The following is a 13,750-nucleotide window of genomic DNA, read 5'->3' as shown; positions in this document are numbered from 1 at the left end:
GATGAATCTGTGCTGCACTTTATGTGCATGCTCAGTAGTGACCGGTGCTGGAGAGTCGTAGATGAGATGAATCTGTACTGCACTTTATGTACATGCTCAGTAGTGACCGGTGCTGGGGAGTCGTAGATGAGATGAATCTGTGCTGCACTTTATGTACATGCTCAGTAGTGAGCGGTGCTGGGGAGTCATAGGTTTGGCTTACCGACTTCACAACCCTGGTTACATGAAGCCATTTTTAACTATATAATAAAATATAAAAACATTACAAATATACCGTATTCAGACAAATATCCTCCCCCCAAACCCAAAGAAAAAGACCTCACACAGTAACATCAAAGGAAAAACAAGTTATTGCTCTACGAATATGGTGAGGAAAATCAACAAAAATGGGCTGTGTCTTTTGGTGAGTTTACTGGGTGTCACTACTATACCGCAGTTAAGGCGATCATATTGTGACCCAGAGGGTTCTGTGACTGCAACAAGGAAGTAAAAAAAAGTCCAGCCATAGTAGATTTTTTTTTTTGCTCGCGGTCGTAATTTGATTCCATTCACTTGTATTGCACTTGCGATGTAGCAGTGACAACCAGCAAAATTTGGCAACATAAAAGTTTTTTCTGCCCAAGTTGCCATGTAGTCCTAGCCTAATGGCATCCCTCATTTCTTCTGCTTCCTCAATTGGGTTTTTAGCTCCTGGACCTACAACTATTAGTTGATTGCCAAGGGGTCCTGGTGAAGAAGTTCACTAGGTGGGACACCCTCTTTCAACATTATGCAATACATCTTGTGTACTTGTGTATATTGTGGCAGAACTAGTTATACAATCGTTACCAATTATAAATCTTCTATTTTAGTTGCAGTGTGTCCAGGGCAAAGATGTTGCTGCTATTGCTGGAGGCCTGGTGGATGCTGAGGCTTTAGTTGCTCTCAAAGATTTGCTCAACCGTCTAAATTCGGATTCTCTGTGTACTGAAGAAGTTTTCCCAAATTCTGGAGCTGGGTAATAGACTTTACATTAATTGTCTAATAAAAATAGTACTTCAGTTTTATTTTAACATCTTCCCACCTAAGTCAATTTTCACCTTCCATCCCAGTTATTCTGACATTGTTTTTTTCCATTACGCATTTTTCTTTTTTAATGTGAAATTTAGGTTGATGTGATTTTATTTTTATTTATAAAAAACCTCTGAAATATCTAAAAAATGTAGAAAAATTATCAATTTTTGAACTTTGAATTTTTGAGCTTTTAAAACAGTCACACAGCACAAAATAGTTAATAAATAACATTTACCAGATGTCTCCTTTAGATGTTAGACTTCAAAATGTAGAGGCCTTTAATTGGCTTAGACTTTGAGGAGCCAAAAAACAAGACCCCATTTTAAATATTAAATTAAAACGTAACAGAAAATGGAATGAAAAAGATTCTCCACTAAAATGTTTCTTTAGCCCCAAGTTTTTCATTTACATTTTTCATTTGTTTGGTTGTCTGATCAGAAAATGGCATTTTTTATGTGTTTTTTTGTTTTATATTTTACAACATTCACCATAGGGGGTTAAATCATGTGACCCTTTTATAGTTACCGTAGGTTGTTCCATAAGTGACCATTTTTTTTTGCATTTTAACTGTTGAAAAATTTTTCTGTTTTTCTTTTTATTTGTTCCTACACCTAGATAATGTTGGAATCGCCTTAAGTAAAGTTAATATGTCATTTTTATTGCACAAAAAATATCATAAAAAATATTAGACGTTGTCCGGGCATCTAATATTGATGACCAATTTTTAGGATAGATCATTGATGTCAGTAGGGGTCTGACACTCGGGACCACAACTGACGAGATATTATCAGTCTTGGGGCTAGCTATAGGAAATTGTTGAATGGAGCTGAACAGCGCTGTTCAGTGTCTAGCCACTTCTGCCGAAAATCGCACATCGGGGGGTAGTAGGTGACCTATAGGTCTCGGCAGAGGCGGCTACACACTGAACAGAGATGTGCTCTTTAACTCCATGCAATGCTTAGCCTTCGTTACCCAATGGGCTAAAATTATTAAAGGGAACCTGTCACCCCCAAAATCGAAGGTGAGCTAAGCCCACCAGCATCAGGGGCTTATCTACAGCATTTTGTAATGCTGTAGATAAGCCCCTGATGTATCCTAAAAGATGAGAAAAAGAGGTTAGATTATACTCACCCAGGGGCGGTCCCGCTGCGGTCCAATGGGTGTCGCGGTCTGGTCCAGCGCCTCCCATCTTCTTACGATGACGTCCTCTTCTTGTATTCACGCTGCAGCTCCGGCGCAGGATGCTGTAGATAAGCCCTGATGCTGGTGGGCTTAGCTCACCTTCGATTTAGGGGGTGACAGGTTTCCTTTAAGGGCTGTCCCCCCACATACCGTAATTAACCACAAAATCCTCCTGAGGAAGCTGTACGCGAAATGCGCATCAGGGGTGCTGCCACATAGGTTTATGCTTATTTTCACATATTGCTTATTATGGGAATTTTATCATGGTCTTCTTGGTTCATATGTAGTTCAGTCCAGGAATGTTCCCTCTTTGCCTTTTTTAAATCTTGTTTTCATAGGGCATTCTATGAGATTTGTCAGACATTTTTCTCTATTATGCTATTTTATAGTCTACATGTCATCTAGTTTTAACAGACATCTGCCTCTGGGATACTTATTCCAATATGTTTGGATCATGTTTGCCTCATTGTGGTATATTATTTGCTTTATTTAGGTTTTTCTGCTTGGTAAGACTGTATTTGTTCCACCCTTCACTTTTGAGGTGTATATGCAACTCCTCTCTGCATATGAATGTTTAGATTGCTATTGATATGTGTGTTTACAGGCCCTGTGTGTGCCTTGCCTGTGTCTGATACTCTCATTTTTAATGCTTTTATATGTGTTGTGATTACTTAATAAAGATTTGTATAGTTTATACATGACAACAGCTGATCAGTGGGGGTGCCGAGTGTCAGACACCTACTGACCTGACATTGATGACCTATCTGGAAGATTTGACTTCCATATTAGAAGCCCAGACCACCCTTTTAAACGGTTTCTCTCATCGGAGATTGTCCGCTCCGAGCTGGAAGGGCCTGTGATCTGGTGAATTGACTTGGACAAGGAAGCAACAGCGAGGCAGACATTTATAGGAAATGTAGAATGACATGACTGGGAGTGTCTCATTGTTGTGGCTCACGGAGCGCAGGGCTACTGGTTTTGTATATAGTCACAGGGTCTCTTGATGAGACAGCCACTTTTGAGCTGCATGTCGTATTAAGTTGTGTTTGTGGGAGAATCCCTTTATCACTTGTCCCCAGGATATGTTGCTGAAAATTTGGGGTCTGTGACCTTGACTACATCCCAGTCAGCCCCATAGACTTTGACTGGAGCAGCAGTGCACACCCTGACCTGCGGATCCATTCACATGGAGAGCGTGAGGCCAGTCATTCTCGTGATTGGTGGCGGGACCCCGGCAATAAACAATTTATCAACTATCCAGCCCGTGGACACGTGATAGGTTGTGATTGTGGGACAAATGTAACTTAGCATTAAGTTGCTGCGGTTCCTTAATCTTTTTTAATTGTTTCTTCCCTTGATGTATAGCTCTGACCTGCGATCAAATTACCTGCTGAATTCAAGGATTGCTGGTGTGGAGGAAGCTGACGTCTTACTGCTTATTGGTACCAACCCACGATATGAAGCGCCACTATTTAATGCAAGAATTCGCAAGAGGTTTGTCCCTTTTTACCCGGTCATCCCCCATCCGGCTCCGAGTGTCCCCACTGATATCCGCTGCATGATATGGCCACTTCATGGTGGTGGCATCAGATGTGCTCCTTATATGAAAAATGTACATTTCCTCCAGCTGACATTTTATTATAATCAAGTTGCTGAAAATCTTAAAATGAATTAACCATGTGTGTCTTCTGATAAGCTGGCTTCACAATGACCTCCAGGTGGCTGTGGTAGGAAGTCCTGTCGATCTGACCTACACTTACGACCATTTGGGAGAGTCTCCTCAGATAATCAAGGATATTGCAAGTGGGAAACATCCGTTCAGTAAGGTATGTCCAGCTCAGGATAGTCTGTGCCTGCCAGATGTAGAGTATAGCCATTACTACAAATGGGACAAACGATCATTGCGGAGAATTGTGCAGTGTGACAAGAAGATGTTGTAGACCATGGTTTCTTTGACTGGCATGTTATAGATATGTTGTCATTTTTTCTTTGAGTATGCATCATTCCTGTGAAGATATTGCAGCCATCATATGAGGAATACACCAGTGCTGTACGCGTCTGAGAAAGTGGAGGTGTTGGGGCATAATTTAGTGCCAGTGCTGCAAAAGGGTTTAAGTGCAATAATAAATGTCCCTAATGTCTGCTGCCGTCTCTGGAGTCAGTATTTCTTCCTGCAGTTAGCGGTTTCCCAGCGCTTCTCACCTCTGTAATCGGGAGGATCGGCCACTGCTTCCATTGCTTCTGATAAATCTCCCGCTATTTTCCAATTCTAATTAGCTGACTGTTGTGTACAAGGCCTGCTGATCCCTAGAAGGTGGCCATTGCAAGATCCGCAGCGCTTCTCACCACCTGATGCCGAAATGAGGCCCTGGATATGACCCCTTTTTAAAAAAACAAAAAAAAATCACCAGTCCCCAGGTGTAAAGCAGACAGTTTTTATGCTTACGTTATTCCTGATGCTTCACTGATTATGGTGTGTTGTATTTTTTTTTTGGTTACTTGGAATAACTGCATCTCTGTAAAGTGATTATCTTACTTCTGTATGTATTTGTAGGTTCTTAACCAGGCCAAAAAACCCATGATTGTGGTAGGCAGCAGTGCTTTGCAGCGCAAAGATGGGGCAGCAATCCATGCCGCTGTATCTGCTGTTGCCCAAAATGCCAGGAGCAGTAGCGGGGTCTCAGAGAATTGGAAAGTGCTGAATATTCTGCAGAGGTAAAGTTTGGATAAAGCAACACTTAAACTAAAACGTCAAGCTATAGCTCCTCTATAACTATTTTGCTTTACTTAGCTTCTTGTGATGATGATTATTGCTGAAATATCATCGGTTTATAGCTCTGAGGTCAGAAGTGTCGTGGTACAAGGATGGCTCCATTGTTTGGTACTATAGCCACCCTGCAATCTGGCACTGAAAAGTAACTACATATTTGTTTTGTAAAAACCACAGAAGGAGGAAAAAGAGGATAAAACCTCCACTATTCTAGAAAAAACAGAAAAACAGGCAAAGGTGCTTACCTGTCTATGCCTTGAATCAAATGCACTGTCATGGTGCAGTGGGCCCAAGTAAAGATGGCGACTACGGTAATACCAATGAGACAGCCAGCCTACAATCAGGGATTGGCCGCTTGGCACACCATTGCAAACAAATAATCTGCAGCACTGCTCACACAGAGAATGCAAAGCATCTGGATCATAGCCTATTTGTCATGTATGGTCACTCTGGGTTCGGTAATCCTGCTCCAGGAAAAAGGGAAAATTCTAATGTATTAAAATCCAATAAACTTTATTGAAACAAATCCATAAAATTGTCAATCCCAATAAGTGGCTGGGCATAGGATCACATATCAGCCCTCACTGAACGCGTTTTGAACACAAACATGTTCTTAGTCTTCAGCATGAGGAAAGAGGTTCAGCAGGTCGATATAAATAAACAAAACAGGTGAGAGAAATAAGTAATTAAAAAGGCAATCAACATACACCCAAAATCCAACCTGGTGAGAACATACACAAGAAAGAAAAAAAAAATCAGATTAAAATGCACAAAAATATCAGGAAAAATATTGATGGAAAAAAGAAAACAAAATTATCTGTTACGACATACAACAAAGCTAATAGTACAACATCATTTCTCTTCTGAGATTTAAACCAGAGGGTGCTCGGATATTTAGACACAGTATCCAAAAAGCCTCTCGGTCACGCAAAATCCTATGGTCACTCTACCTGGTGCCTCTGTCATGTATGGTCACTCTACCTGGTGCCTCTGTCATGTATGGTCACTCTACCTGGTGCTTCTGTCATGTATTGTTACTCTACCCGATTCTACCTGATGCCTCCTGACATGTATGGTCATTCTACCTGATGCCTCCTGACATGTATGGTTACTCTACCTGGTGCTTCTGTCATGTATTGTTACTCTACCCGATTCTACCTGATGCCTCCTGACATGTATGGTCATTCTACCTGATGCCTCCTGACATGTATGGTCACTCTACCTGATGCCTCCTGACATGTATGGTTACTCTACCTGGTGCCTCTGTCATGTGTGGGCGCTACCTGGTGCCTGTGTCATGTATGGTCACTCTACCTGATGCCTCTTTTGCCTTCCACTGTGTTGTTCATTGAGAATGGTGTTCCGGTCTATCTGAATCTAAGATGGACACAGCAGTTGCTTATGGAGCAGTGGTAAGTCTGAGCCTCCCCTGCCATTCCTGTGGTGCTGTGGAGGTATGGGTCACACTTGCCACTAATCCATACGCCACTGCACCAGCCATCTTGGATGCATGAGGAGGTTGTGTAAGGGAATCGGAGGGCTCCAGAATGTACCTATATATGACAAATGTGTAGTTACTTTACAGTACCAGGGTGGAGGGTCAATTTAGCATATAAATTGGCTATATGGACAGTTTAGTAGGGAAAACCTTAACCGTTCCTCATATTGCCGGTCGATGTAGGTGTACATATGATTTGCTTATATTAGAGTTTTGGCTACATCATTTGTAACTTGTTGCTCACAGTTCAGACTTAACATGTTTTCACCAGACAACCCCTTTTTCACTGGGGTCTCACCTCTGGGACCTGCACTGATCGACAGAATGGGGAACCCTTTTTACCCCTTAGAATAGAGGAACAGTGCGCATGGCCCGACCATCATTCTCTTCATTCCCTTGGGGACTTCTGACCGCTGTGCTAGGCTTTGCCAGCAGCCTCATAGAGCGTGCTACTCCATTTTGTAATGGGAATACAGTTTTCCCGATTAGTGCTGGTCTCTGCTGTCGGACTTCCACCAATCAGTAAGTTACCACCTTTCCTGCAGATAGGTGATGACTTATTTTCACCAGACAGCCCCTTAAGTAGCATTGAAGTATTGCTATAGGAAACTCCTGGGTTTTTGTCGGTGTCCTGTACAGTCACACATGTGTATTCCTAGTTTTTAGTTTGTAGTCTTGGCTTTCCAATTGTAGGCCTAGCATGAGCATATTGATGATTTATCACAGTGGGCCATATGAGTTGTTTGGTCGGTTTCTGGCCAGGAACAGTATTTGCACTATGGATTATTCTGTCGATATCCCAAATATCAAGCGCGTGCTCTTAGTTTGAGTCCTCTCAAAGTGAACGTTGAACTGCATCCTGATGTGTAGATAAGATATTGGACCCCTTGTTTGGGACAGAGACCAATATGTTCAGTCTTTCAATGTCTCACCAGAGTTGCCAGCCAAGTTGCTGCGCTAGATCTGGGCTATAAACCAGGGGTGGACGCAATACGCAAAAATCCTCCAAAAGTTCTCTTCCTGCTTGGTGCAGATGCTGGATGCATCACTCGTCAGGACTTGCCGAAAGGTTGCTTCATTATCTACCAAGGTGAGTCACTGAGGCTTGTACTATATTCCCTGCGTCCAGTCTATATATACTGTGTATGCAGTCTACAACTGAGACCTCGGTGTCACCGCACACATTCTCACATGCCAAGTTACAGATATTACAGCTGCATCCCCCTCCTCCCTGACTAGTATTTATCGTATTACACTGGCTTTGTTTGAGCCTGAGGAGGTTCCTGAACCACTACACACTCTTAAGTTAAATATGATCTTTTCTAATAAGATTATTATTCCTTCTATGTTATATTCTACTCCAATTACCCAGGTCATCATGGAGATGTAGGGGCTCCTATGGCAGATGTCATACTTCCCGGAGCTGCTTATACAGAAAAGTCTGGTACTTATGTCAATACAGAAGGCAGAGCGCAGAAAACATTGCTTGCAGTCAGTCCACCTGGAATGGCAAGAGAAGACTGGAAAATCATCCGGGCCCTGTCCGAGGTACTATGATGTAATCACACGCTTCCCTGGAGGCTAATGGGCAATGTTGCTGTAACAAATGCCTGTCCACTATACCTGTTTTATCAGTGTAGCTTATACATGAGACAAGTGTAGGAAAATCCTGTAATGTGCCTGTGGGAAAGAGTTAAAAAAAATTGAAAAATGGCCAGTCTCAAAGGGGTTAATAAATATTTTGGAGGAATGGTCCAGCACGGAGTTATGAAATGCTGAAGAAACTGTCTGATCACTAATCTTCTTCCATTTATCTGACATGTTTCCGTCTTACAGTTGGCAGGTGTGACACTCCCATATGACAACCTCGATGCCGTAAGGAACAGACTACATGAAGTGTCTCCTAACCTGGTGCGATACGATGATGTGGAAGAAGCAAATTATTTCAAGCAGGCCGTGGAGCTCTCACAGGTACTCAGAGCGGCACGCTGGCCAGAAAGTCGCCTGGAAAACCCAGATCTCAAGTAATGTTTTTTCTTTGGATTTCAGCTTGCGGCCCAGCAGCTCCTCGCTGACCCGTTGGTTGCTCCTCAGTTGTCAATTAAAGATTTCTATATGACAGGTAAGTCAGGGATTAACCCCTTTCTGACCTCGGACGTACTATACCGTCCGAGGTCAGATCCCCTGCTTTGATGCAGGGCTCCGCGGTGAGCCCGCATCAAAGCCGGGACATGTCAGCTGTTTTGAACAGCTGACATGTGCCCGTAATAGGCGCGGGCAGAATCACGATCTGCCCGCACCTATTAACTAGTTAAATGCCGCTGTCAATCGCAGACAGCGGCATTTAACTACCGCTTCCGGCCGGGCGGCCGGAAATGACGTCATCGCCGACCCCCGTCACATGATCGGGGGTCGGCGATGCGTCTCCATTGTAACCATAGAGGTCCTTGAGACCTCTATGGTTACTGATCGCCCGTCGCTGTGAGCGCCACCCTGTGGTCGGCGCTCACAGCACACGTGCAATTCTGCTACATAGCAGCGATCAGCAGATCGCTGCTATGTAGCAGAGGCGATCGTGCTGTGCCTGCTTCTAGCCTCCCATGGAGGCTATTGAAGCATGGCAAAAGTAAAAAAAAAAAGTAAAAAAAAATGTGAAAAAAATAAAAATAATATAAAAGTTTAAATCACCCCCCTTTCGCCCCAATCAAAATAAATCAATTTAAAAAAATATAAAATCTACGCATATTTGGTATCGCCGCGCTCAGAATCGCCCGATCTATCAACTAAAAAAAAGCATTAACCTGATCGCTAAACGGTGTAGCGGGAAAAAAATTCAAAACGCCAGAATTACGTTTTTTTGGTCGCCGCGACATTGCATTAAAATGCAATAACGGGCAATCAAAAGAACGTATCTGCACTGAAATGCTATCATTAAAAACGTCATCTCGGCACGCAAAAAATAAGCCCTCAACCGACCCCAGATCACGAAAAATGGAGACGCTACGGGTATCGGAAAATGGCGCAATTTTTTTTTTTTTTTTTTTTTTTTTTTTTAGCAAAGTTTGGAATTTTTTTTCACCACTTAGATAAAAAATAACCTAGACATGTTTGGTGTCTTTGAACTCGTATTGACCTGGAGAATCATAATGACAGGTCAGTTTTAGCATTTAGTGAACCTAGCAAAAAAGCCAAACAAAAAACAAGTGTGGGATTGCACTTTTTTTGCAATTTCACCGCACTTGGAATTTTTTTCCCGTTTTCTAGTACACGACATGCTAAAACTAATGATGTCGTTCAAAAGTACAACTCGTCCCGCAAAAAATAAGCCCTCACATGGCCAAATTGACGGAAAAATAAAAAAGTTATGGCTCTGGGAAGGAGGGAAGTGAAAAACGAACACGGAAAAACGAAAAATCCCATGGTCATGAAGGGGTTAATGGTCTTCTAGCTTCAAATATAATGGCCACTATATAAATATATATTCGTCAATAAATAGGCTTGTGTTACAGATCAGCAAAGGTTCATTATTCACTGGTGTTGTGTACTGGGACCAGAGTAGAACTGGTGTGAGCCAGCACAGCCCAAATAATGATGCTTGTTCATTAGCGCAGAATCGCTACTGATTTTCCATCTAGATTTTTGGATGTAAAGCTTGTAGTGGAATAAGGTAAGATAAAAGTGAATGAGATCTGCAGCAGGTCAGTTCCTGTGTGCTGCAATGGAAAGTCAAAATCTGTAACAAACCTCAGTTACTGCAGATTGTGCTGCGGCTACTCACAAATGTGTAGTGAAATGGGCAAGTCCAGCTGTGTTGAAAATGTTAATACCCTTGGGAGTATAAATTGTTAGCATAACAGTGCAAATATGAAATGATGTCACAAATAATAAAAACACATAGGCAATAAACTAATATGTACTAAGAATACCTTAGGGGTGTGCGCACACTGGGTCTTTTTGCTGTGTTTCTGCAGGTGAAATTGAGCTGAAACACTCCAGATCCTCCTTCAAACCTTAGTTTCTTGGACAAAAACTTGGCCATGAGACTCCATTCAGTCTTGTTCTGCTTCTTTAGAGTTTGAAAACTGTGAAATGGTTAACTGAAGCTACATGCTCATCCGACAGACTGATTCTGCTAGGAAGTCACTCGCTAGTTATAGTGTAAACTATTCAAAAAAAGATGCCGGCAGCAGAACCACTGCAATAACAATCGGAAATTTGCTAATAAAGCTGCTTTTGGAAAAAAAAAATGCTGTCTTTTTCTAATATTATATTTGCCTAAGAAAACCTCAGTAAGTTTGCCGGCCTATTAAGACACCATGTGCACATACTTTAAGGGAATTTTTCGGGCTGTGATTAGTGACTGCAGGCTGCCAATTGTGCCAGTGTGTGATGTGCACACTGTGCTGACTTCACCTTTGTCATTAGACCACAAGTATGTGATTTTCATGGTTGTGGTCACGTGTAGAGTTGAGCGAATTTTTCAAAATTTGATCCCGATTATGATCGGTGGCGAATATTATTTTTCCAATATTCGCTGAACATCATTGGAGTCAATGGGAGTAAGAATGAACAAATATGTTTAGAACCGATCATCAAACATAAATTCGCCATGAATAGCGTACCAATATGGCAAAATCAGATTCGGCGACCATTTCCTAACATATTCGCTCAACTCTAGTCACGTGCCGGCTAGAGTCTCTTTTTGTTTTCTCAATGACTCGTGACTGCTGATTAGGTAAGTGCTGGGAAATCGTGATAGTTTTGCATTGCTCACTTCCACAAGTTGGCCGTCTGCTATCACATAGGGTGTATTACCACAAGCAAAAAAGTGAATCACAGAGCAGAATACAATTAAATGTATTACTTTTATTAAGAGTTAGTACAAAAAGTAGCCAATAAAATACATAACAGGAAAAGTAACAGGGATAGTGACACCTAAGTACCATGCCCAGCAAAAATATGATGCAATACAAGTGTAGGAGGGTATACACGAGATAAACAGTCGGACAAATAAGCCCAATGAAGGGAGGGATGATGGGACAAAATTAGTACACTCAAGGTTTAATATTATGGCTTACATAAATATGCAAGTGCACAGACAATATAAATAAATAGTCACAGTATATTACATCAATAGTAAAATATTTAAAGCCATCAAAAATACAACCATACTATAGGCGAGTAAAGTTATCATTAATAATTAAAGTCCCCAAGTCCCAGAGTAGACATCTCAGAAAATGCTGCATAATGATGAAGGTGATACCAACCTAAATGCCGGACACGGGAGAGGCCCCGACGCGCGTTTCGTGATCAATGCCTCCTCGGGGGGGGGGGGGGGCCCCGCCTATAGTATGGTTGTTTTTTTGATTGCTTTACATATTTTACTATTGATGTACTGTAATATACTGTGACTATTTATTTATATTGTCTGTGCACTTGCATATTTATGTAAGCCATAATATTAACCCTTGAGTGTACTAATTTTGTCCCATCATCCCTCCCTTCATTGTCCGACTGTTTATCTCGTTTATACCCTCCTACACTTGTATTGCATCATATTTTTGCTGGGCATGGTACTTAGGTGTCACTATCCCTGTTACTTTTCCTGTTATGTATTTTATTGGTAATATATCGTATATGATGTGATAGAGCTATTTGTTCTTGGCCGTTGTTTGGTAAACACATAGGGTGGCAGGAGACTTTTCTTCTCAGGCCAGAAAACCCCTTTTATTTACTGTTGAAATGAAATAGATTTACAAATTGGTTATAAAACTGATCAATACTGTATTGCAAACTATAACCGGGGTTTTCAAAGATTTTTGTTATTTTGGAATGGTGCTAACTAGGGATGAGCGAATAGCTTTGGATAACTCCTTATCCGAAGAGCGGCATCGGGAACCCGGATACCTGGAGCGCTCTCTATAATCAGCTGTTCCGAGCCGCAGCTGAATGTGTCGCGGCTGTGTGAGAGTCACAACAAACAGGCTTTCTGTGTATGTGTTGTGACTGTCACACAGCCGTGACACATGCAGCTGCGGCTTGGAACAGCCGATTATCGGGAGCGCTCCTGGTATCCGGGTTCTCGATGCCTCTATTCGGATAAGGAGTTGTCCAAAGCTATTCGCTCATCCCCAGTGCGAACTAGAAAATGTCTTGTATAGCTGTATTCAGGACTCATTGTTGTCTCTCTCTCTCGTTCTGCAGATCCCATTACCCGTGCATCACAGACTATGGCCAAGTGTGTAAAGGCCGTGACTGAAGGAGCACAAGCCATAGAAGAGCCATCCATCTGCTAAACTGTTATCCAGCAAACTGTTAAGATCTGTGTTCCGCTCACTGAATTATATCAGGAAATGAAGCTGATTATTGCTTTGCTCTTTGTAGGACCTATGTCAGAGCAACTTAGGATTTTGACTTTTCATCTGTGCTTGTTTTGAAGCAACTCTATCTTGAGGCACACCAAACATCCAAAATCGTGTGTACAAACTACTTCTAATCTTATTAAATGGTTTATTACGTATACTTCTGGTGTCTGACATCTGTGCTCTGGCTGTCTGTATTACTCATGGTGTAAACCCAAGGCACGTTCAGCAAATGTCATTTTTATCAGGGCATGTTCATCATATGTGTACACACTTCTCATTGCCCTCAATGTTGGACTTTCACCTGCCCAGACATACAGTTGTGTGAAAAAGTGTTTGCCCCCTTCCTGATTTCCTTTTTTTTTTTTGCATATTTGTCACACTTAAATGCTTCAGATCATCAAACAAATTTAAATACTAGAGAAAGATAACACAAGAAACACAAAATGCAGTTTTTAAATGAAGGCCTTTATTCTAAGGGAAAAATAAATCCAAACCTACAGGGCCCTATGTGAAAAAGTGATTACACCTTCCTTAATTTATGTTTTAACTGTGGTTTATCACATCTTTGGGAATTTCAAATTCCCTAGCCACACCCAGGCCGGATTACTGCCACACTTGTTCTCAATCAAGAAATCACTTAAATAGGACCTGTCTGACAAAGTGAAGTAGGCCAAAAGATCCTCAAAAGCTAGACATCATGCCCTGATCAAAAGAAATTCTGGAAAAAACGAGAAACGGTAATTGAGATCTATCGGCCTGTCAGGTTATAAAGCCATTTTGTAAAGCTTTTGGACTCCAGCAAACCACAGTGAAAGCAATCTTGCCTTGCGCAGGCGTGTACTATGGAGGTCAGAGAATGAACTTCAATCCAATATTGCAGCC

General features: G+C 41.8%; 1 protein-coding gene across 2 annotated transcripts in view; it reads left to right on the top strand.

Moving 5' to 3' along the window:
* Positions 1–13,025, top strand: part of NDUFS1 (NADH:ubiquinone oxidoreductase core subunit S1) — a 45,047-nt gene extending 32,022 nt beyond the window's left edge. For both annotated transcript variants that reach the window (XM_069733675.1, XM_069733674.1), the window contains exons 11-19: positions 852–997; positions 3,601–3,729; positions 3,932–4,061; positions 4,790–4,950; positions 7,439–7,593; positions 7,876–8,051; positions 8,340–8,474; positions 8,553–8,625; positions 12,708–13,025. In XM_069733675.1, the coding sequence (XP_069589776.1) occupies positions 852–997; positions 3,601–3,729; positions 3,932–4,061; positions 4,790–4,950; positions 7,439–7,593; positions 7,876–8,051; positions 8,340–8,474; positions 8,553–8,625; positions 12,708–12,799 (1,197 nt within the window). In that variant the 3' untranslated portion in view covers positions 12,800–13,025. The remainder of the gene's footprint in view (positions 1–851; positions 998–3,600; positions 3,730–3,931; positions 4,062–4,789; positions 4,951–7,438; positions 7,594–7,875; positions 8,052–8,339; positions 8,475–8,552; positions 8,626–12,707) is intronic.
* Positions 13,026–13,750: the final 725 nt, after the last annotated feature.

This window comes from Ranitomeya imitator, chromosome 7 (assembly GCF_032444005.1).
Source record: "Ranitomeya imitator isolate aRanImi1 chromosome 7, aRanImi1.pri, whole genome shotgun sequence".
Lineage (NCBI taxonomy): Eukaryota > Metazoa > Chordata > Amphibia > Anura > Dendrobatidae > Ranitomeya > Ranitomeya imitator.
The sequence above is the reverse complement of the archived record's forward strand: the minus strand, read 5'-3'. Positions and strand labels throughout refer to the sequence as shown.